We start from the raw sequence: 25,827 nt of genomic DNA on the forward strand, positions 1-25,827 counted from the left end.
CTGCTTGAGCGCATGCGTCCACGGCCCTCAGGCACACCCCCAGCTTTCTGTCTCAGACCCCCTGGGGAGGGTGCTGGTCCTTCCACTGCGGTGCAGCATGGGGTACGTGCGGTCACATCTCCTCCTCCTCTGCAGAGTGGCCCTGCTGGCCACGGGGGAGCCCGTGTGTTGCATGGATCCATGGATCCTGCACTTCCTTTCCTCTCTGGCTGTAAGGAGATTTCTCCCACTTGAGCCTGGGGTGCTGTTGTCTGTGCTCAGTGACCTCATCTCGTGTCCTGATCTCTTCCCTGGATGCCATTTATCTGCCTTTTAACCTCGGCTGCGCGTAGCCTGGCCAGCCAGTGCATGGTGGGACAGTCCCCCTGCTTCACACCTTTTTCTGTAACAGTCACTGCCTTCAATTTCTGAGCTTTTCTGGGATTTTGTAGGGCACTGGCTAGTTCAGCATTCACTTCTGTGGGCACTCACCACTGTCGATCTTATCACTGTTGGGCTCACCATTCTTAGCTCTGCCATCTACCAGCACTAGCTACCATTTTCACATATTTGGATTCAAGGATAAAGATATTTGGTTTTTTTCCCCCAAGATTCAACCTGCCATTACTGTTGTCTTCTTAGCACCAAACACAGTATCTGGCACACAGTGGGCACTCATACATCTGTTCTAGGAGTCAGAAGGATTTCTTAGAATCTGCAGCAATTTGGGGTCAGTCCTCTTCTGAGAATTCCTTTATTTTTTTTTTTTTAAAGATTTTATTTATTTATTTGACAGAGATAGAGACAGCCAGTGAGAGAGGGAACACAAGCAGGGGGAATAGGAGAGGAAGAAGCAGGCTCACAGCAGAGGAGCCTGATGTGGGGCTCGATTCCAGAACGCCGGGATCACGCCCTGAGCCGAAGGCAGACGCTTAACCGCTGTGCCACCCAGGCGCCCCCTGAGAATTCCTTTAATGTTCACGGCTGTGTGGGGTTAAAAGCAGAGCAGGGATGGCCATCAGGAGGCTCCTAGAGGAATTCAGGTGAGATCGCGGTGGTTACTTGTAATCTGTTGAGCTAGAGAGGACTTATTACCCTGAGCGCCATATTCCCATCTTGGAAATTCTTTTATTCTTCTAGATCTCTAGCTCCATTCTTCTCCAAGCTTGTATTTCTAGAAATAAATTATAGCCTCCACACCTAGTCATCAGATGGTTGCTCTTTTTTGTGGGCCACTTAATTGTGTGTGACTTTTCTGTGTGCTATTTTGCAAGGGTGATCAGAATTCAAGTCATCTGGGAGAAAAGATGTTTGCCAGAGTTACAGGGAAGCAGCCCATCAATATAGACCCAGACTTATAATTTCTCAGGGAGCTCTTCTCTGACCCATCCCCACCTGTTGGGTTCATTATATATTCTCAAACTCTGCACATGCTTCGTTTGCAGCACTTACTGCGATTTGTCATGTACTGTTTTTGAAATTCTTTTTTGATGACTCTTTCGTTAGACCTTCCGCTCCATGCGACCAGGGACCGTGGCTGTGGCCTCCGCTACCTCGCCAGCACTCGGCACAGAGCTCAGAACGTGAAGGCGTGCTCCAGGGCCGCACAAGCGAGTGATGAACATCGGAGCCGAGGCTGCTCGGATGCGTGCGACGATGGCGTTTATGATCAGAGACAGCAGCTTCCACACGCAGCTCACTGTACGTACCCTGCTGCCCGGGCACACGCGCTCTGCTAGCCAGGATGTAGCTTCACGGGCACTGGCTTCTAATCTTGGCTCAAAAGGTGAAAAAACGAGACACATGACATGAACTTAATTTATAAATCAGTTTATTTACAGATTTTATCTTTTCTTAAAGTACATTTCAGTTAACAAATCTATTTACACAGGTATACATGGGAATTCATCCCAGTTATTTTACAGATCATACTTACAAACCACACCCCAAGTCTTCTGTGCAAAGCTGCACTGGATGTGACTATTGGCTGAAAATGGCCTGATGACCAGGTTATTTACACATACACAGTAAACGGGTTTTTCATGTCTGCACAGTACAGTACACACACGGAGGCCAGGCCCCCCAGAGAACGCTTTGCAATGTGTTTACCGAGAAGGCTTTGCAAAGTCCGGAAGGAAAAGCTATTAAACATAGGTTAATTAAAATGACAGTACCTCCTTTACATCAGTTTACATTGTTTTCTTCACATTTTTATAATACAAAGATATTTTATTGAATTGCTGCACAACCAGTTCAAGATGATTTGTAAACATGTAAATTCCTACAATTTGCATTAAACATCATTGTAGTTTCTATCATTTGCTCTTTGAATTAATGTTTTCTTCACTAGTATTCTTAAGGTAGTAAAAGAAGATGTAAGTTTGAACTTCTTGCAGAAAAGTTATGAGTCTCTAATGCTGTGCGAGGACACACTTTATTCAAGTATTGCAAAAAGCTAAGGCCACTTTTTTTCAAGACAAGAAAGTGAACAAAATTGTTTTTTATCAATAGGCCACAACACTCTTATGAGCAATGAAATCTCTTTTGAAAGATAATTTCTCAGAGACCTGTAGTCACAGAAGGAATTTTCTTTTCTTTTGGGTAAAAGAAAAACCAATTACCTTCCTTATTAACTACTTTTGAGCTCTTCCCACTTTTCCCTAGAATAAAAATTCCTGTTTAGACCTGAAGAGGGAATCTATACCCTGTACTTGTTTAACCCAGAGTTCAGTACCCTGGATAGCACAAATTATTTTGGACTCAGAACTAGCTCTGAAGCCTCTATGTTGGTTTACTACTAAATTCTGATAGTGCTATTCTAAAAGATATTACTGCTGATGCAAAGATCTTTTTCTTAGAGGAATTATGAAGAAAGAGTGAAAGAGGATGGGAGTGTGGGGAGAAGGAACAAAGATTAAAAAGAGGGAATATTTAGATTCTTGGTTAAGAGGCAGAGCTTGATTAAAAAGATCCCAATATGGAACGAGTGGCTGGGTATCCATAGTCACCAGTCCTAATGCTAACAATAAACACCTTTTCAATTATATCCAATAGTTAAAATAATAATAAATCTGCTAATTATAGATTCCTCTGTTTTCTGCTACCAAACTATGGTCAACCATTTCTAACAGGGAGTAAGACAGACCGATTGCTGCCTCTCATCTGGAGCCCGAGATTCTGAAGACAGTGGAGACAGTGGGAGCACGCAAGGGGGCCCGACACGCGGTCCTGGCCGTATCCTCACCATGGAACCCTAAGTCCGGATAGCTGACTCCACACACTTAAGCTTTTGTTTTCCTTTTCTGGAATCATAATGTCATAAAGAGTAAATGTTAACTTTCTTATTAAAAACTGATTTAGGTCCAAATGAGAATGTAGAAAAACAACCTATATTCCTATTATATTATTTTTATATTCACTTATAAAAAATTTATAGCAGCTGTAAAGTTTCAGTATCATAAGGACAAAGTAATCCTACAAACAGCCAAAGGGTGTAGACAAGATGTTTTTCTGTCTTTCAAATAACACAAACTAAAAAGAAAGGCCTTTGCTTTTCCTTGGCCAACGTGAAAACAATATCTCCACACTACTGGTTAATAACCCCAAGAAACCCTAGCTTCTCTTAGTCGATCTGCTCATTATGGCTACAAGACTAGAGCTCAACAGCAAAAGCCCAGAAGAAATGCTGGCAATACATCAATCTGCGCATTTCCCGAGACCCAATCACCACATTTCAGTGCTTTCCTTATTTGTCAAGAGCTATCATACCAGTCATTGTGCAAAATGCAAATATTCCAATGATTATTTCGGTAAGTTTCTCATAATGACAAGATGAAACCAAGGAGGAATGGAAGTGTGCATAGTGAAACATCTGAGACGCAAAGGCAGGTTGGGAGGAAAGATGCAGAAATGAACGAACGTGCACAAAGATTATACCATCTTTGGGGTTTTTCTAACATATTTTGAAGCTACAACATTCCAGGATATTTGTAAATATGAATCCAGTGGATGTCTTATATCATGCTTCTAATCAGGACCTTCAATATTAAGGCATTTACATTGACGCCTAAGATTATCCACATTCTTCTAGATTACCTGAAGAAGGACAGGACTGAGTAAGAGAAACCAGTCGAGAAGGCAGGGTACTGAGGTCCCAGAGAGCATCATGTATGCTCTAATGGAGCAGCTGGAGTCTATTTTTTTTTTTTTTTCAGGTACAGGTAATCGTTGTGAGTAGCAACGCTGCAAGAGAGGCAGAACTGAATTTTACAGTGTCTTGAAATCATCTTATTCCATTCCTGCTACTGCAGGTGATCTTGGAAAAGCTCATCTTCTTTTCACTGAATTAAACTGCCTTCTTCGATATATGTATGGGTTTGGTAAAACTGTAGATTTCCTGTGCAAAGACTATGAACCACAGAAGCTTCAAGACAGAAGTTTAACTATTACAAGAAGAATCTCTCACTTCTGAATAGGGACACACATTTTCAACTTAATAGTTTATCTCAGAATAAATTAAAAAATGTTCCATAGCGCAAAACAAGCACACAAACAATAGACAATATCTTTTTGTCTTTGGTGCACACACTCATTTCCTAAATCATTCAAGTAACAGCGTCTCTGACATCTTGGGGAGAGATGGGAGTTGAAAGTTTGAAGGCCAAAATGAATTATTTCCACCTTTGCCATGCCTGGATGCCTGAGATGGTCCTGAGGACCTGTGATTCTAGGAGCAGCTGGTAGAGGTTCAGAAGGAGTAAGAAAAGTGCAGGGAGAGAAGAAGGGATTAGAAGAACCAGCCCTGCATCAGTCCTTTGAGCCCAGTCTTCAATGGGGGCATTCTTTGTTTTCATGCCCACACAGAGAAAACTAAAAATAATGCAAGGGTTTAAAATTCTTTAGATGGTACTCAGAAAGCAAGGCTACCATTGATTTCTGTTAACTCGACAGTCCACTTGGTGCTGCTCAACTGCAATAATGGAAGAAAATGGTCTTCACAAAGAAATGAAATGAATTCCAGAATGTGAAATAGGCACACGTTATTAGACTTGCCTATTTAGAAGTGGTTAGGGGTTTAATACTGTTTAGAGTCCATTTATGACTTTCTGGTGTAGACCCGGATTACTTTTCAAAAATGGTAGGATGCAGAATTCTATGTACCTCTCCTGCCTGACTTCAGACTCAACGAAGTGATAGCCTCATCTAAGCTAAGAGGTAAGTCTGGTGTTTTCAGCCCGCATCTGAGAACCGGTAGGGGTGTTAACAAGAGGTGTAGGATTATACTGCGTGTCAACATCAGGAGTGCAACCCTGCCCACCGAAAATCAACTAATCCAGTGGACAGTCTCTAAAGGCAAAGGCTGTCATACCAGATATACCACATTGTCCCATGAACTCCAAACCAGTAGTCTTTAAGGAAAGATAACAAGTCCAGAAGCACTCTTGCTATGATGGAGATGGGGTGTGTATCAGGAGGCAGAAAGGCCCAGGACTCATGTTAGCACTCAGTGTTCGGTTTATTTGCAAGATGTCACACAAGTAGCACTCTCCCCTGTTTCTCACTGATCTGATTCAGAACATCAATAGTATCTCTGATCAAGGTCTCAAAGATCCCATCAGCTAGCTGCATCTTCACACACAACTCGTCCTCGTCATAGTTCACCCACTGTGCCTCCTCTTCATGGAGCTCCTGGACCTAGAATTTAGAGAACAGGAACGTTAGAAAACTACTGTCACACAAAAGCTAGAAAATTAATTGTATGGATATTATATATTATTATATATTCATATGAATTATATTCCCATCCCATTCCCGTGAGAATACAGCCCAAGGAAATTAGGTGGTTTATATGATATCAATATCCCTTTTAAAGTTGAAGAAATTTGAAAAGACTCAACTGCCAAATAAAAGTGGCTTCAAAACTGTCAAAAATGGCTTCAAATCTGTCAAAATGGAATTTGACAACATTCTAGGGTTTTGTAGATATTAAGGTTTACAAGTATGTTGTTGTCTATGACAATATAAGTGAATGTGTATAAGGATTTAAGGGGGAGAAAAGCATGTGAATTTTTAGATATATGGATTTACAATTATAAAATGCATATATCCAAAGAAAATACTGAATGTGATTCTAGAGTACTATTAATAAGTGAATAAAGTTTAATATTCATTAGAGTATTTTTAAAATGTATTATTGCTTAAATTTATTTATTTGTTTGTTTGTTTGTTTGACAGAGAGAGAGCACAAGCAGAGGGAAAAGCAGACTCCCCACTGAGCAAGGAGCCCGATTAAGGGCTCGATCCCAGCACCCTGGTATCATGACCTGAGCCGAAGGCAGACGCTTAACCGGCTGAACCAAATAGGCGCCCCTGCTCATGTTTATTTTAAAAATCAGTTATGCGGGATGCCTGGGTGGCTCAGTTGGTTGACTGACTGACTCCTGATTTTGGCTTGGGTCATGATCTCAGAGTTTTGGGACTGAGCCCCATGCTGGGCTCTGCGCTCAGCAGGGGGGGTCTGTGTGGGATTCTCTCTCAACTTCTCCCTCTGTCCCCTCTTTCTTTCTCTCTCTTCAAAATAAATAAATAAATCTTCAAAAAAAATCAGTTATACAATACTTGCTCTTTTTTTTTTTTAAACTGAAGCATAGCTGACACACAAGGTTGCATTAGTTTCAGGTGTACAATGCACTGATTCGACAACTCCATACGTCATGCTGTGCTCGCTGTGGTAAGTGGTTACCGTCCGTCACCATACAACATTAACATGTTAATTACATTTTAGGGTTTAGGGATTCCTACGGTAAACCAAAACTAATCAAATTAGAACTGTCCAAGATTTTTTTCTTGTTTATAATTTTTAAAGACTACTCATCAAAGCAACTTCTGAGATGTACAGCACACAGTGAGACTGTGTGTGGCACAGAGGCCAGGGGGAGAAAGAGAACTGTAAACCCCGATCGTTTGAGAAATTCAGTGAAGTCAACTGCAGTGACGGGGTTCTCTAACCAGAAGTCTAACTTGGTGAAAAACCCATGGGACCACAAATTCCTGGCTTGCCCTGATCATAGTTTCATCTTGAAAAAGGTAGAGGAAGCAAAGATGGGAACTTGTACTCTGCTTTCTGTTATGAGCAAATGAGAAGACTCTCAGGAGAGAGAGAGCCCATCGCCCTGGAATTTGAAAGCACGAGAAGGAAGAACAGCCTTGCCCAACACGTGCCCCTGGCCAGAGCTGACAAATGTACGACACGGTGGCTACCACGTTCTTTCTCTTGGAGGAGGGTATCTGAAGGATTTGCAAATATCCATTTCCTTTGTTCCCTAATTTATGATCCATGAACGGATATGCCACCAAAAAGGGCTCCACGGTCAAATAAGTTTAGAAAACACACTCTGGGAGGTTTAGACTGTACATCAGCTTATTAAAATAAGTCCACCAGTAAAGAAACTTGTTTAATTCAGTTTCCTACATTCATTTGATCAAAGAATCATTTTTTATGGATGTGTAAGAAATATTATCAACCTACCAAGGAAATGGTGTTCCTCTCAGGAAGGATGCTGTAAGCAACAGCCTAATGCGACACTTCTCAAACTGGTGTTGAGGGGGAACCACCTTCTGGGAAAGCCAACAAGTGTGTCCCCACAAAAGCTTTCCTGTATCTCCCATGAATTTTGTCCAAAGTCGCACACTTTTCCTTTTTATAGGTTTTCTCAGCCTTTAATATTAAACCTTTTCTTTGAGCAACTTCCTCCCTATTGACAAAATTTAGGAAGCACAGTCCTGATGAAATCGTTTGTGGCCTCACAGCAGAATCAGCTCAGGACGTGATTCGCTATCTCAGCGCACACACGATGGGCCCCCACAGCACCCGTGTCAGATTTAGCAAAAGCTTTGCTCCTCCTCAGAGCAAGAACCACTTCCTGGTGACGACCGACATCATGCTTTCCAGTCTGCTTTGGCCATCCAAGAGCACAAAGCCCAACTCAGAACTTCAACTATGGCAATCAATGGGTCTCACAGCCTGCAGATCTGCCTCCATTTTTTTCCTTCCGGCTTTTGGAGCCTATTCTATTTTATTACACATTTCCCTTGCTCCTACACATGTGTTATGCATGTATGGCAAGTTAATATATATTACAGAAATTAATTAAATTACATAACAATAACTTCATTTTCTTTTATTTTGACAGGGTATGAGGCTGGTAGAAAAGAGAAATGTGGGAAATAAAACGTGGCCAGGTTTCAGCAAGCATATGGCAGGGTCTTCCACCATATCCTTGTGAACAAGACGGGGAAATAGAAACAGGTCAGTTAAATGGATTTGTGCTTTTTTGATTAAAGGACAAAACCACCACCAACCTGCAAGCAAGTTTCCGCCTGAAAGACTTTCTCCTCTGTGCTCCCAATCTATCTTGCTCAGATCCCATTATCTGGCAAAACTACTCCACGCGTACTCCACACTACTAGGCTGTGAGCTCCTAAAGATTTTTTCTTTTATTTTAAATTTCCCAGTGACAAGGACAGTGCAAATAGAATGTGTTAAATAAATATCCGTCATGTGTATTTTTTGGTGATTGTGTTAAAAGGCTGTCTTTGGCTATGTCTAGTTCATCATTTTGGCAATGACTCTGATGAATTTTAGACGTAACATGAGGTTGAGAAATAGACCTATGTTGGAAGAACGCACTCAAAAATGTATTGGTAGCTTGGAACAAAGGGCTGAATTTAACAAGATGATGGAATAAAAGCATAAGATCCTGTATTTGGGCCCCCAAAATAACTACAAAACCCCTTTGGTTTTGGGGTTTTCCTAAGTTTTTCTGAGTCTCGTGAGAACGATGTAGTTAAAACAAACGTAATTATAAACTGTATTAACAGAAAAACAGAGGAGGTTCTCTGACTGCACTAATAAATCAATACATTTATATGGTTAATTCTGAGCATGGTATCTAAAGATGGACACTGAAAAAGGTAAAGCTGGAAATGTTGAAGGAACTTAAAAACCCTATCAGACAAGAGCAGAGAATACCAACATTTAACAGGGAGGAAAAGACTCAGGTGTAACATGAGAGCTGTCTCGAAGGCATGCAGGAAGCATTAAAATTGTTATTATAAAACCCCAAAGCTGCAGAAGTAAATTCTAATTAATTATATGAAAACCCTGTTAGGCTTACTGTGAGAAAGAACTTACCAACAGTAAGTAGAAACTCAGGAGCTATCTACCTAGTACCTTATCAGATCTTAAGCTGTTAAGGAGATTCAATCGTTAGCCAGGTGCTTTCACTACAGGATTTGTCATTTTAAGTGCAATTCTACCCACAGGAGAGAGATTTTCCAAGGCTACTGTGTATAAAGGGTATACAAAAGTTGGTCTAACCTCTTGTCATTCATTCCACATCATATACACTTTGAGAATGCATAGCTAAAAATAGCACATTCTTAGCTGACCTAAGCTACAAATTCATCAATGTCCTTGTGAAGTGGTAAAGGGACAATGAATGGGAACTGGAGCTGAAAAAAAGATTTATTTTTTTGGCTAATGGAGGCCTTTCTGTCTAAAAAACATTCTTTGTATTTTACTCACCTCAAATAATGCCACAGACACATGTACAGTTAGACTGATTAGGGACCCTCCTAGTCTGAGCAATGACAGCTAAATTATACATTTTCTTTCTTCTTTCTTTCTTACCTTCTTTCCTTCCTTCCTTCCTTCCTTCCTTCCTTCCTTCCTTCCTTTCTTTCCTTTCTTTCTTTCTTTCTTTCTTTCTTTCTTTCTTTCTTCCTTTCTTTCTTCTTTCTTTTCTCTCTCTCTCTTTCTTTTTTTGAGCAGGCTTCACACCCAGTGTGGAGCCCAGTGTGGGGCTTGAACTCACGACCCTGAGATCAAGACCTGAGTTGGGATCAAGAGTCGGATGTTAAACCGACTGAGTCACCCAGGCGCCCCTAAATTATACATTTTCGTATGGAGGAAGCAACTGTTTATTATGAAATGTTTAATACGGTAGTGCATCACGCTACAAGCGCTAAGGTTCCGTTGGAGGGCACCCGTCCACAGTGTGGATGCCGCCCGCGCCGCGGCAGGAGCGCTGCTCCCACAGCCCCTCCTCGCTCCTCTGCATCATCACACCATCTCTAGTGAATTTTTCCTATCAGCATATTTCTTTCAAGTTATAGGAACCCTACCTTGTCACCATGTCCCCCTCCATCTTTCACTTTACAAAAAAAACTCCTTCGAAATGTCCACTTTTGCTCCCACTAATCTCTTGTTCTCTCTTGAAACCTACTGAAATCCAGTGTTGACCTCACACATGCCAGCCAGATTACGTACGTTAATGTTAAGATCAGTCAAAACCTCCGCACTGCTAAATCCCATGGTAAATCCTCAGCTCTTATTTTACTTGACCAGTTAGCTGTATCCCACGCAGTTAATTCCTCCCTCTTCCTGAAACGCTTTCACCTGGCCTCCAGGATCCCACCCTCTCCTGGCTTCCTTCTACTTCACTGGCTGCTCCTTTCTAGTCTCCTCTGTTGGTGCCTCATCTTCTGAATGCTTGAAACACTGGAGTGTGTCAGGAATCAGTCGTTGGACCTCCTTTCTCTTGGCCTCGTGGCTTTGACTGCTATCTCTATGCCCACCACTCCCAAATTCCTATCTCCAGCCTAGGTCTCTTGCCTGAGCATCCAACTGCCTATTCGGTATCTCCATCTGGATGTTTATCAAACAATTCAAATTTAATATGTTCAAAACAGAACTCCTGATATTCCTTCCCAACCAGCTCCTCTCAGTCCTTCTCAAATCAGCAAATGACCATTCTATCCTTCCAGATGCTCCCACCAACCGGAGTTATTCCTACCACCGTTCTTTCTCTTATATGCCACATTCAATTTATCAGCAGTTCTGTTGTTCTATTTTGAAAATATGTCGAGAATCTGACCACTTCTCAATACCTCAATACCACCAAACTGGTTCTGGCCACTATTATCACTTGCCTGGATTATTACTATATCCTACTGTCTCCTTGCTCCCACCTTTGCTACCATTCCTTCAGTCTATTCTCAACACAGCAGCCACAGTGATCCTGTTAAAATGTACGTCACACCACATCACTCTTCTGCTCAATCGTTAAATGTCTGCCTATCTTATTCAGAGTAAAACCTATAGTTTTTACAAGGGCCTATTAGACCCTACATGATCTGGCCCTCTGTGTGTGCACACACACACATCAATACTTCTGTAACATTATCTCTTACTACTATTTCTGACTCCTCATTCTGCTCCATACCTAGTGACTTTCCCCCAGTAATCAAGGCCTAATGTATCTTTCCCAGAATGTTCTTCCCCTGGATGAGTGCTTGGCTCACTTCGTTTCCCTCAGTCCTTTAAACAAGTATCCTCTTCTCAGCAAGACCTTCCCCAGACATCCTATCAAAAGCTGCAACCCCCAATATTCCCTTATTGCCTCTATATATTTAACTTATTTTTCTCATGTATCTGTCTTCCTCACTGGAATGAAAGCTCCTTACATTTTGTCTGGTTTGTTCACTAATGTATTCCCAGGGCCTAGAGTATTACACTTAGCACACAGCAGGTGCATAAGAAATAAATGATTGACTGGGTTAATTTGAACTGGCCATAGATGCTCCTGGGAGCTCAGTGGATCCTTTTCAATAATGCTTTAACCGGCAAACATGTGAATAATTTTCTCTAGTTCTTTCTTAACTGTTGTGAAACATGGTATTTATGCATACACACATCAGAGTCTCTTTTGCAATTAAACTGTTTTCACATGATTTAATTCTGTGCTAATAATAATCTTTTCTTTTATCACACTGGACTGCATGGTGACAATCAGTGTGATGAAAGAAAATACTGGAATTGGTCAGAAAATTGTACCAAAAAACTTGACAATATGGCTGACATACTATATGATCTAATACAGAAAGATGGAGCCACAGCTTTTCGGGAATGAAATCTCCTAGTACGGTTAGGCTCTTCGGCAGAGGTGACAGTGTCTGTTTGTTCTGAATCCAAGTGCTTTTAGCAAGAATGCTACATCAGGCACAAGTGGCATATTTAAACTACCATCACTTGAAGGGCATGTACATTTTTAATAGAAAGATGGAATTTTCACAACTCAAAAAACCCCCAAATCTTCGTAGTTCTATATCTCATAGCACCAAGTCACATTTCTGACCCAAGTTCTAACTGACATAATTTAGACTCTGGCTGTTTGCAGACAGGGAGGGTGGGGATCAAGTAAGAAAATGATTGTAAATCAATACAAATGATTATATTAATAATACTTAGGACTTTTGAGAGCTTCCTATATACCACTTAGGACACAGAGTACCTCATTTGGTCATTACAACAACTCTCTGAGGCTGCCACACTACAGATGGGGAGACTGAGTCACAGAGAAGTAACTTACCCAAAGTCACATTGTTAATAAGTGGTAGAGACAAGTCTGGAACCTTACAAGAGGTCTGATTCCACAGATCTTGCTCTTAACTGCTAAGCCATATTTTCTCATTTTAGTGGCACTAACATCCACGGGAGCATTTGGGGTTCATTACATCCAAAAATATTAAATGAGGCTCAAGAAGTTTCAGGACCTTTAAAAACTTAAGATCCTAAGCAAAATTACTAACAGTCAAAGCTCTAGAAAAACAATAAAACCCATCAGTTTTATAAGAAAAGATGGCTTCATTTTATCTATAGTATTGGGCTGACCAAAATATTAACCACTATCTTCTTCTGCTCTTTTAAATGATAATATCCAAATATTACTTAGAAATAAAATTTGAAAAACTCTGGGAGTACGTTAAAACAGCACCACCACCACCACCACCACTAGCACACGGTAGAGTAAGATAATGCAAAAAAATCTCTCATATAAACACAGAAATACTGGATAAAATATAACAAAAAATATCTGTAATGCATAAAGAAATCTTGAGAAAAGAAAATCTTAAGTACCAGAACAAACAGGAATTTAAAAGAGCAGCAAATGTTGCATCTACTTAGGGGAGGAATTAAGAGCCATGAAAGAGAGAACAGGGCCAAAGGTATGTCCAGAAAAGTGCCACAGGGAACTGGAGACTTGGGGAGAGGCAACATTCTAAGAGACAATAGCTGAGAATTTTCCAGAATTGAGTAAAGGTATGAATCCATAGATTTAATAAGCACAGTGAGTCCGAAGCAGGAAAAAATAAAAAGAAAGCTACATCTAGACATACCCAGAGAAACTGTAAGATGAACACACAAACAACACACACATAAATCTTCAATAGAAACCAAGAAGAAAAGACAGATTCCCCATAAAGGCTGTCAAAAGATTTCTCAAGACCAACAACAGAGGTCAGATTACAGTAAGAGTACCTTCAAATTGCTGAAGTAAAAGAACTATCATCCTAGAATTCAATACTTAAGTAAACTATAATTGAAGAGTAAGAGCTGAAATAAAAACATTTGCAGACAAAGACAGAGCTTACGCTAAGTTAGTGAGATTAATGAAATACTCAAGTACGTACTTTAGGAAGATGGAAACTGGACTAAACAAAAATGGAGGATGCAGAAAGAACGGTTTCTGTACTATTTTCTAATTTTGAAATATTTAATGATTAAACATGCAAAAGAGTGCTCACTTTGGCAGCACATATACTAAGCATGCAAAAGATTTAGAATAGCCAATAGACAGGTAAAAAAAATTAACCATATTAATAATAAAATTATATAGAGCAAAATGAGCTTATTCTTTTGGTAAAGATTAAAAAATTGGTAACAGCTAGTATTGGCAAAAGTGAGAACCCCCACTCTTGTATCATGCTTGTGAGTTATGTATAACTGGTACAAACTTTTTGGAGAACAATTTGACAACACATATGAAAGCCTTAACATTCTGCATATACTTTTAATCAGCAATTCTACTTCTAGGAGTTTATCCTAAGGAAATTATTGGAAATAAGTACAAAGATCTCATACTGCAAGATATTTATTACAACACTGTTTAAAAGACCAAAAAAATTGATTGGTTAAATAATGGTACATCCATTCAATGGAATACTATATTTCAGAAAAATAAAATGGTATAAAGTTATTAAAAGTGATATAAAACAGGAACATTTAGTGACAAGAAAAAATCGTTCATTTTTATTAAGGAAAAAATCAGATAACAAAAAAGAGATGATGATTTCATTTGTTTAAAAATTCTTTGTAAAAAAAGACTCTAAGACCATACATCATAATATTAAAAGCTATTTAGATGATGAGATTATCATGATTTTCTTTTGATTGATCAGTATTTTCTAAATTTTCTAAAATAAGCATGATTATTTTATAATAAACATGATTTTTATTTTGCACTGAGAAAAGAATTTTTGGTTCACGTGGTTCAATTCTGAGAGGTGCCTGCGTGGCACAGTTGGTTAAGCAGCTGGCTCTTGGTTTTGGCTCAGGTCATGATCCCAGGGTCATGAGAATGAGCCCTGCGACAGGCTCAGCACTTAGCGCTCAGCACTCAGCACGGAGTCTACTTAAATTTCTCTCTCCCCCGCCCCGCCTCTCATGCTTGCGCACGTGTGCTTGCTCTCTCTCTCTAAAATAAATAAATAACTCTTTTAAAATAATTGTTGTTTTGAATCTCAATCTCTCCAAAATGCAAAAACATTAGAATCTCCAAGTGCTAGGCTGGCTGAATCTAATTGTGGGAGAGAAGTTTATTTAGTATTTCTTAATAATTAACTCTAGGAGCTAACAGTACCATTTAGCTACACATTAAGAAGAGTGGAAAAAAAAAAAGGAGTGAACTCTTGAAACAAGTTAAATAGGTCCAGGTCTCTCTGTAGGAAGGTGAAAAGTATTTTGTGATGAGCAAAGGGGATATTCACATAATATATGTTACTATTTCCCAACTCCTGAATCTCTTGAATTGTTATACACAGACGTCGCCCTCACCTGAGCTATAATTATCTTACGTGAGCAAAAGAAATTTGTGTTTGCTATTTGAGAGTTTTCTGAGAACTGCCAGAGAGACAGATGTTTCTGTTTAAGTGACCCTATTTGGCACCATTGGAAGCCTCTGCCATCTAAGGACAGTATCTTGTTTTTTGGTACATCCAATAAAGAGCCACAAACCAATTTGCTTATTGTTCACTTGTGAGATAGATTACTTGTCATTTCTGATTAATAATTCCAGTCTGAAGATGCCTCCATATTGTTGCCTCCCCCTCCAATGTATTTAATCCTTTCACTAGTAAGATGACATTTTTACAACCATGTGAAGTGAAAGCTGCCTCTAACTAGCTGGAGGCCGTACGTAATACACCTTCACTCTGTGTCCTTCTGAACTGGCACACGATGCTGGTTTCCTCACCTACGCTGACATGCGCTCAAATTAGCGAAGAAGCTTTGCTGTAATAAACAGCAGCCACCTGCGCCGTATAGACAGTGTCTTCTAGCTAGTTTCCCCTACGCACTTGCTCCTTTTGAAGCCTTCTCCCAGTAGAGAGATATAGATAGATAGACAGACAGACAGATATAAAATATATCTATTTTTTAAAGATTTATTTACTTATTTTTATTTTGGGGGGAGGGGCAGAGAGGGAGAGAGAGAATCTCAAGCAGACTCCTCGCCCGAGCGGGCAGCCTGACACGGGGCTCGATCCCACAACTCTGAGATCATGACCTGAGCTGAAATCAAGAGTCGGATGCTTAACCCAGGCGCCCCATTCTCCCAGCATTTTTAAAACTGCAAATCTGGTCTTGTAATTTCTCTTGCTTAAACTCCTTGCTTTTACAAGATCCCAAACCCTTAACATGGCTTACAAAACACTGGAGGATATAGACTCCACCTCTCCAGTTTTATCTTATGTCACCTCCAACCACTAACGTTTCAGCTCAAACCCATGCTCCTCCTCATTTCAGGTCTTGGCAAATGTGGTTTGCTCCCTCTGAATTGTTCTTCTATCTTAGAACTCAGGTGATGCTTATTCATCTTTAAGATCTCACGTCAAATGTCACCTCCTCAGGGAAGCCTGCCCTGACCATCCTCATTAGATCAGTTTCCTCTGGTTTATGCTTTTACAACAGCTCCCTATTCCTCTATTTTTATCATTTAATTTAGAATTACACACATGTGTAAAATATATATTAATGGCTAGTTTCTGGCAGCAAACTGTAAATCCATGAAGGCAGGCTCTATGCCTGTCTTGCTTACTAATGTCACGTTAGTCCTTAATTAACACAGTTCTTGACTCAAATGTGTACACTGAGATGATTTATAGAGATGTGATCAATTTAACTGATAGAAGGATAAATTAATGTTTCTTGACATGTTTTCCTTTTTTTTTTAAGATTTTATTTATTTGAGGGGCACCTGGGTGGCTCAGTTGAAGCATCTGCCTTTGGCCCAGGTCATGATCCCTGGATCCTGGGATCAAGCCTGGGGTCAGGCTCTGTACTCAGCAGGGAGTCTGATTCTCTCTCTTTCCTTCTGCCCCTCCTCCACCGCCACCACTTGTGCTCTCTCTCAAATAAATAAAATCTTTTTTTTTAAAGAATTTATTTATTTATTTGCAAGGGTGACAGAGAGACAGAGAGAGCATTAGCAGGGGGGTGGGGCAGAGGGAGAGGGGCAAGCAGACTCCCCGCTGAGCAGCGAGCCTGACCTGGGGCTCAATCCCAGGATCCTGAGCTCATAACCTGAGCCAAAGGCAGACGCTTAACCAACTGAACCCCCAGGTGCCCCTGACATGCTTTCTTCTTTAATTACTAAAGAAGCGCTGGAAGTAACATCTTGGAAATTAACGATAACTCAAACTTTAAGCCACTGTTGAAATATGAGAACAAGTTCACATTCTTGAGATGCAAAGATCTATGAAGAACTAGTTGGGTAAAATCTTGGCTCTCATTTGCTGGACAAGTCACTTAATATCTTTGAGTCTAAACTTCCTCATTTATAAAACAGTAACATGAGTCCTTCCTACCTCCTATAATTACTATGTTTTATAGTCTGCCACTTTTTACATGCATGAAAAATGCATGAAAAAGAATGGCAAGCTAAAAAAAACACTAAATAAATGTTTATCTAGCATAGCTGTTACTGAGCAAATGAAGCAATGGAAAGGCATATACTTAGGGAAAACTGACTAAGTATTACACTCGTTTTTCATTATATGAATATAAATATAAACAGGATAGACAGTCCAGAGTGAAAATGTCTATAGAGATAAACCTGAATCAACTAATGAGTTTCCTAAAGTTTGCTATTACTTAATGTTCTTTTACGGAAGAAAGAAAAGGATGAAAGACATTTTTTTCTTTCCTTTTTCTTTCCTTCTTTTTTTGTTTGATATATATATATATATATATTTTTTTTTTTTTTTAAAGTAGGCTCCATGCCCAGCATGGAACCCAATGCAGGACTTGAACTTACGACCCTGAGATTAAGACCTGAGTTGAGATCAAGAGTCAGATGCTTAACCCACTGAGCCAAGTCGCCTTGATAAACATTTTTCTAATGCTAGAGAAATATATCACTAAACAGAATAAATCCTATCCAGCTAAAGCTCTATATAATAATAATGATGACAAAATGATAACAACTAGTACTTACTGAGTTATTATATACAGAGAACTGCTCTCTATATACATATATAAACACTCATTTAATGCTCTTAATAACTGTATTGGTAGATTACAGACAGGGAAATGAGACCTAAAGAGGTTAGACAATTTATCCAAGATTACACACCAGGGAGGTGGCAGAAAAGGGATTTAAACTCAGGCAATCTGGTCCCAGAATCTACACTGGTCTCTCTTTAATTCGGTACCTTAAACTTTGCTTCCACTCAGCTTTTTATTTCTCAAATTCTCCACACGCACAAACTACTGTTAAGTTAAATAGTCATCTACCAAGTTCAAAAGAAAGCAAGTTCCAAAACTGAGGGGCAGAAATGCAGCAAATGAAGGATTTAAGGCTTTACTATCATAAACTTAAGATCAATTATATTCCCTTTTAAAAAAAAAAGATTTTATTTATTTGAGAGAGGGGGGTGAAGGAGAGGGAGAGAGAATCTGAAGCAGATTCCGCACTGAGCACAGAGCCTGATGCAGGGCTCGACCCCACAACCTTGAGATCAAGACTTGAGCCAAAACCACGAGTTGGATGCTTAACTTACTGAGCCACCCAGGCGCCCCTTCCCTTTCTTTTTAGACTCTAATTACATTCCAATTTTAGAAGAGACAGTCAAAATAAAAATATTTCAGTTATATGCACTGACCAGGATATGATCCACTCGATCTCTTTTCTTTCTTCCAAATTTCATCATTTTCTGCCAATCTGTTTTGTGGTTTGGCTCCTTTTTAAGACTAAACAACTTGAGTACTTCTGTGGCTATGAAGTTCTGTGAAAATAAGAGGTGGGAATGAAACACAAACAACCAAGTTCCTGAGATTTAGTGCTTATAATGCAGATTTATACTAAGAATATGGTATTTATAAGAAAAGATCATATGAATTTCTTCCACTTACAGTTCCACTTAGCAATCTGAAGAAAAAAGCATTCCAAATGCTCAGACTTTATTCAGTTAAAGAATTTTTGTTTTTACACAACACACAAAAGTAAAACCCATTGATGAATCTGCAAAGAAAAATCACTTTAGAGTCCCCTCTACCCAAGAACCACCATCAGCTAACTTCAAGCTGGCAAAACTACTAAAGGAAGCATAAAATAAATCTCTGCACCTGAAAAAGCCCATATAAATGGTGGAAGCAAGGCCATGTGAGCAAAGTACGGGTTTTGGCTAGGACAGTTTATTTTGAAGCACCATGACTGAATATGTTTAATTAAAAAAATATTAATCAACACTTCAGCATAAAGAGCATAATATTACTAACAATATTTAAACTATTACCCTTAAAAAAAACTTTATAAAATGCTATTTAAATATTGAAATTGGTGGGTAGCATCATTGAGTGTTATATTGATATATGCGTTCTGATGACTGTTGATAACATATTATGTATCTTGTCTTATTTCAACTTATTTGTTCTTTGTTACTAATAAAATAATTTGGGTTTTTACTACTTTTTATGGTTGTTCTGTTAAAAAACAATGTTCATGATGGGGGAAAAGATACATTTATGAATCAGAATCATTTGGGAAGACTCCCAAACCAACGTGTCCCCAAACTCTACCTCCTCTCTCTCTCTCTCTCTCAAGGATGTATCAACTTTGGAGGGCTGAAAGAAATGGAACACACCTGTGTTTTGAAAAAGGTCCCCAGGTGGTTCTGATACTCTGTTCCTCAAAGTTGAAAATCATTTTAAAGTTTGTTTGTTTTTTTTTAAATGAATCACATTAATCTTTGAAAACTTTTTTTGGCACTACTTACTTCAATTTAAGCGGGGGTCAGCAAACCTCAGTAAAGGGCCAGACTATAAAAATTTTAGGCTTTGTGGGCCATGTGGTCTCTGTTACAACTACTCAACTCTGCTTTTACAGCAGGAAGGCAGCCATAGACAATATTTAAACAAATGGGTGTGGCTGGTCCAATAAAACTTCATTTATAAAAACAGGTGGTAGGCTGCATCTGGCCTGTGGGCCAGAGTCTGCCTAACTTCGATGTAAGCATACACTGCATCTCATAAACATCTGTTGGTGTTCTATGAGACAAAATATTTTCAAAAGCTCTCTGTAGTTAATACTGTATTGTTATTTGAAAGTTGCTAAGAGGGCAGATGTTAAAGTTTTTCATCACACAAAAAAATCTGTAACTGTATGTGATGATGAATGTTAACTAGACTTGTTATGGTGACCTTTTCACAATATATACAAATATCGAATCATTATGTCATATACCTGAAGCTAATATAATGCTGTATGTTAGCTATATTTTAATAAAAAAAAGACTAAATTGTTTAGGCAATGCCTCCACATTACATACCAGGATATTGTGTGTGTTCTTTACTGTATTTTAACAGTCCACATACACTCCTCGATGACTAAGAAAATACACCAGTAAGATGAGTACAGTTGACCCCTGAACAACATAGGTCTGAACTGTGTGGGTCCACTTATACACGGATTTTTTTCAATGAATACGTAACAGTACCATAAACGTATTTTCTCTTCCTTAAGATTTTCTTAACATTTCTTTTCTCTAGCTTACTTTATTGTAAGAACACAGTATGTAATACATATAACATACAAAATATGTGTCAACTACGTTATCGGTAAGGTTTCTGGTAGGCTACTAATAAGGAGCTAAAGATTTTCAGTCGAGTAGGGGGTTGGCATTCCTAACGCCGACAACGTTCAAGGATCAATTATAGTTAGAGGTAGGCTGTCTGTGGGAAAAATAAGCTTTCTATGATCAAATAAAGCCTGGAAAACACAACTCAAGAGCCTGGCTACTCAGAGTGGTTCTAGGGTCAACAGCATCTGCATCACTAAGGAGCCCGTTAAACATGCAGAATCTCAGGTCCTACTCCAGACCTGCTGAGTAAGAATCTCCATTTTTAACAAAATCTCCAGATGATTCATAGTCACATTACAGTTTGAGAGGCACTGCACTGGAAATACAACCTTTGCTATATTAAAGAAACTTGCGAACAGGCAGAGATTTCCACCAATGTGACTCTAAAGTTTTGCTGGGAGTCACTGTAGCTTCAGGGCACTTAATCTTTTCAGGGGCTTCTTAGATAACAAATAATATACTTTATATATCATATTACTATCCCACACATTTCAAAACCACATTACTAATTTGAAACCTCCAAAATCAAAGATGAAAAGGTAACACCTGTCTAGGGCTGGCATGTTTGATATATGACATGTTTTCAGGTGTACTTCTAGAATACCTATCTCTAAATTGACAAAAATTTACCTAAAACTCCAATGAATGGCAAAAATTTATCTCCCTATTTCCTAATATTTTCTTAAGTATTATAAGTTATGTATACATAGGAAATGACTGTTAAAATTATGCTTTGCAAAATCCTGAGGATTCAGGATTCCCTCTCCCTCATCCCTTCACTGCTCATGGATTCAATGAATCAACAAACATTTACTGAATACCCACTATGCGACAGGCCTTGAGGACAGAGGGTGAATAACACAGAAGAGTACCTGCTCCCATGGCATTTATAGATCTGCATAAATGAATAGCAAGTCAAAAAAGGAGATACTCTCTAGTTTGCAGTTTACCTTGATTTCATCAAGGTTATTTGGATTTTTCACTCGTCGGAAATAACTGGAGTTGATTCTACATGGCTTCATCCAGACAGGCTGATTTAAGTTGGGATCCTCTGCAAATATTTCCTCAAAAATCTCTTTCGTTAAATCAAAAACCGCCTTGACAGAGAAAAATAAAACAAAATAAAATGGGTAAGAATCCAAATTTCAGACAACGGAGATAAATTTAAAAATTAGAATTATCCTTCCACATCACATACCTGTTTGTAGACCCTTTTACTAGTGCTTTCTATATCTAGACCCTTACTGGCACAGCCAAGCAGTTTTGTAGGAATGCTGATGCTATGAAGATCATGACCTAATTCCTTCCATTTCCAGAGTTCTTCCGCCGCATTATGTACAAGAATTTCCACTTCTTCTGTAGTATGTGGGACTGCCAATAGTGTTTCACATGGCTTCTGGGGAGCTCTTTTAGGTTCTGCCATCAAAGGTACAATTGTTTCTTCTGCCTTATTTTTGGGGATCTTGTGAGAAGAGCTCAAGCCAAAGTCTTCATCAAACCAGTCTTGATCGTCTCCTAACACGCTCAGGAACTCCCGGCTGATTTCAAGTTCAGCAAGTCTCTTCGCAAGTTCTTCCTGCCCACTGGCACCAAATACAGGACTCTCCTACAGAAATGGAACCATTCAAATAGAGTACCATTTAGTGACCTCAGATCACTCATTTGGGTTTTTTTTTTTTAAGACAAAGCAAATGTATTATTTGTATATTTATTATTTCTCTATAAGCAAAACAAAAACAATATGGTGGCTACTAATTAACAATTTAAGAAAAAACTATCCTGTTTCCCATTATCGTGCTTACATAAGCCTTAAAACTAAATTTTTATAAAATGTTTATTGATTAGTTGTTTTTTTCTTTTTGAATCATCATTTTGTTTCTGAGGCACTCTCCTATCTGTGGGGTATGGAAATGGTATACGAAATTTCTCACCTTTCTTGATTATCTGGCTCAAGTTACTCAAAATCATTACTTTTGTTCAACTGTCCACGGGCAACCTAAGTAAGCTGATGGTCTGAGTGTATGTCATAGTGGATATATTTCAGTTTTACCAGAATCAACATCACAACTCGTAATACCTGCAGGGTAACTGAGTAGCTAGGTGGACAAATAATTTCATAGGCAAAAAAGGAATTGGATTGAGAATCACTGGAAAGCTGCATGAAATAAATCTGTTCAGTGAATCTGGAAGGGACTCTAACCTGTGGACTACACACGAGGGTCATCAATCCAGCACAAAGCTGCTAGTGTTTGTGACAACCCTACAGTGACCACTCATGACATAACAGAGGACAATTATACTTCAGACAGAAAAACAGTGACAAGGTCTTTAAAAACTAGTACAGTGATTTTTATCCAATAAATAATATGTCACAAAAAACCCATCAGGGTTTTATCTGTCTAGATAAAATACTTACAGGTCTGGGGCATATATCTGGTGAAGAAATCTCTTCTTTTTCATCTTCCAATTCAGACTTTAAGAAGCAACCTGGAACACTTGATGACTGTTCCTCAAGATTTGGGGATAGGGCTTGGGGTGATACTTTCTTTTGATCATCATCAAGAAGCTCCTGATTGCTAAGCTGGATTTTCTCATTCCTAGCTTTTTTGATTTCTTGTAGTTGATTGACCGTGTCCTTCACAAAGACTGTTAGTAAACTGTCTGTCAGTAAGCTGACTTTTTCTAGCTGTTGCTGTGACTTTTTCCCCTCACTTTGTGATGATCTCAGCTGGGCTTCCAATTGGTTCTTTTCTCTTGTTAAAAGATCCAAAAGTGGAGTAGAAAGCTTTTCTGACACCTCTGGATATAGATTCTCCTCCTTTTCTGTAAACTGCTGTTGTTTCTTTAACTCTTCAGAACAGTTATTATCTAAAGTAACACCTTCTAGAGCAATGGAAACCTTTTCTGTGGCACCAGAAACAAGGTCTTTGTTTTCCTTTGAACAGATCAGTGAATCCACCGAAGACTGCTGGTGAACATGGGCTTCAAGTACCCCTGAAATGTCCTGAATGTTGTCTGTTTCTATTTTAAGGCTTCTATCAAGTGAGGCTTCTATATCGTGCATACTAGGTTGCGAGTCCTCATAAAAATATTCAACAGCCTCCTTTTCTCTATCAAACTTGGAACCTGCTGTATCTTTTTGTTCTTGACTATAGAATTGATACTGCCCATCTGAGTAAGACTCTTCATCTTCATTTATGTCTACATAGTCATCAAAGTTTTCTGGAATGTGAGATATTTTTTGAGGAGGAGCAAAAATACCATGCTTCTCTTTGCACACAAAGTATACAATGCCGTCATATGTTCCATTGTTATTTCCTTCAGCTTTATCCAACTCCACTCCAGCCCAATATCCTTTAGCAAAACTAGTCACACCTTTGAATCGAAGAGTTCCTGGCTGAACATTGCCAATCAACACCCTATCACCAATGTGGAAATCACGTAACTCATCTGCCACAGAAACTGAAACCAAGGGAGGGGATTCTGTAACGCCCTGATCATGCTCTACATCACTGCGCTCCTTACTTTTCATAAGCTCAGTAGGGGACTTGAGTTCCAACAGCCTCTCAGAGTGGACACTGCTACGAACAGAAAGGCTTTTCTCACTGAGGCACTCACTGATTTCATCATCACTGCCCAAGCTAATGGCTCTACTTGTAGAGTTCCTGGTTGGCTGGGATTCATCTCTGCAAGACTGAGAGTCTTTCCTGAGTGACAACAAAGATGACACCTTGAAGTCATCTTTGTACAATTCAGCTGAAATGTCTTTCCTGAAAGAAGACACTTCAAAATCTTCAGAGTATGATATCTCTTTAGGAGCAAAAAGATGTTCTAACAAAGACAAGTCCCTTTCTTTTATGTTCTTTTGTTCTTGAATGTCTTTTTCTGACTGGATGTTTGGACTATGATCCGTGTCTTGATCTGACTCTTTCTCTTTTAACTCCTTTCTATGTAGATTTTCAATGGCTAATCTAACTAAGTCCTTCTGAACATTTACAGACTCTAAAGGAAGATCTTTCCTTGAAAGAATTTCAGATGAATCTCCCTGTTCCAGGTCTAGTTTCAGTAAGACATCAGACTTCCTAGATTGTTTCGAATAGGCATCTTCAATCACACTCGTCTCCAGTTTTGTATAGTCTACTTCTTGTATTTCTGATTTTTGACTACAGTCTTCTTCAACCTTGGCATCTGACACATCCAGAATTCTATTGGGGGCATTCAATTCTTTGAGAAGAGGTAATGAAGGTACATTTTCTAGAGAATCTCCAGATTCTGCTCTGGTTCTCCTTGATGATCTAAGAATTGGAGATGAAGTCTGAAAATGCTCTTCTGTTTGTCTATCCAATTCAATCACTCTCTTTGCATATGCAGATAAAGACCTTTCTGATACTGATCTCTCAGAACCCGCCAATGCAGCATCTTAAAGGAAAAGAAAAAATCATTATCAAAATTATTTAATTACAATCTTTGAACTTCTAGAACCAAAGGCTAAATAAAAGCCAAATCTTTATGAGGAAAAACTCTGGGCAATAACTATAACCTGCTTTTGGTTACCATATAAGGTAAGTTTTTCCTTTAAGAGAATATATTGTACCAATAATAACCAGAACATTTAGAATGATTGAAAATTTAAAGTTTGAAATAATTTCTTAAATGTTGTCTTAACTTATAAAGTGAAGAAAAATGGCCATAAGTTTATGGGGACATTGATTTGCATGATCATCCTTAAACCATGCAAAACCAGAACTGTACAATGGATATTACACACATATTTCATATAGAAAACAATGAAGGAAGGACAAATATACTTCTGTATACACTTCAAGAAGAATGAATTTTCCTGGGGACTTAAACTAAACTCTCAAATGTAAAAAAACACAAGAAAAAAGAAAACTATTTTTGCAAATACAGCATTTTTTAAAAAATTTATTTATTAGAGAGAGAGAGAGAGAGAGAAAACTTGAGTTGGGGGAGGGGCAGAGAGACAATCCATAAGCAGACTCCCTGCTGAGCACACAGCCCAATGTGGGGCTCAATCCCAGACACCCCAAATATAGCATTTTAAGAGCTAAAATTGAAGGGAAAAAAACGTGATAAGCTAACAAACCAAGAATTAAAAGTTTTTAATCCAAATCTCTATTTTGTTGTTGCTTGTTAAGTAGGCTTTTTTATGTCTCAGTGTTATTTCCTCATTGAACTATATTTTATTTTCAGCAATTCTTACCCTTCTTTGCATTAAGTTGAAAAAAATATATATGACCACTTAACCTCTGAACAATAGTATAGGCTAAAAAATATATACTCAGTTATAAACTCTGGTTAATGATGCCAATGATACACTCAGCCATTTTAGATTAATGTCTTTATGCTTCATTTTTTTTTTTTTAACATTTTTTATTTATTTATTCGACAGAGTTAGAGACAGCCAGAGAGAGAGGAAACACAAGCAGGGGGAGCGGGAGAGGAAGAAGCAGGCTCATAGCGGAGGAGCCTGATGTGGGGCTCGATCCCATAACGCCGGGATCACGCCCTGAGCCGAAGGCAGACGCTTAACCGCTGTGCCACCCAGGCGCCCCTATGCTTCATTTT

At 39.0% G+C, this 25,827-nt stretch overlaps 1 protein-coding gene across 4 annotated transcripts in view; it reads right to left on the minus strand.

Annotated features, from left to right (window-relative positions):
- Positions 1 to 1,793: 1,793 nt before the first annotated feature.
- Positions 1,794 to 25,827, minus strand: part of CEP350 (centrosomal protein 350) — a 150,115-nt gene continuing 126,081 nt past the window's right edge. For all 4 annotated transcript variants that reach the window (XM_019801310.2, XM_034666851.1, XM_019801309.2 and 1 more), the window contains 5 exons: positions 22,655 to 24,657; positions 21,437 to 21,844; positions 21,189 to 21,335; positions 18,262 to 18,384; positions 1,794 to 5,673 (listed from right to left, as the gene is read on the minus strand). In XM_019801310.2, coding sequence (XP_019656869.1) covers positions 5,509 to 5,673; positions 18,262 to 18,384; positions 21,189 to 21,335; positions 21,437 to 21,844; positions 22,655 to 24,657 — 2,846 coding nt within the window. In that variant the 3' untranslated portion in view covers positions 1,794 to 5,508. The remainder of the gene's footprint in view (positions 5,674 to 18,261; positions 18,385 to 21,188; positions 21,336 to 21,436; positions 21,845 to 22,654; positions 24,658 to 25,827) is intronic.

This window comes from Ailuropoda melanoleuca, chromosome 8 (genome assembly GCF_002007445.2).
Source record: "Ailuropoda melanoleuca isolate Jingjing chromosome 8, ASM200744v2, whole genome shotgun sequence".
NCBI classification, from domain to species: domain Eukaryota; kingdom Metazoa; phylum Chordata; class Mammalia; order Carnivora; family Ursidae; genus Ailuropoda; species Ailuropoda melanoleuca.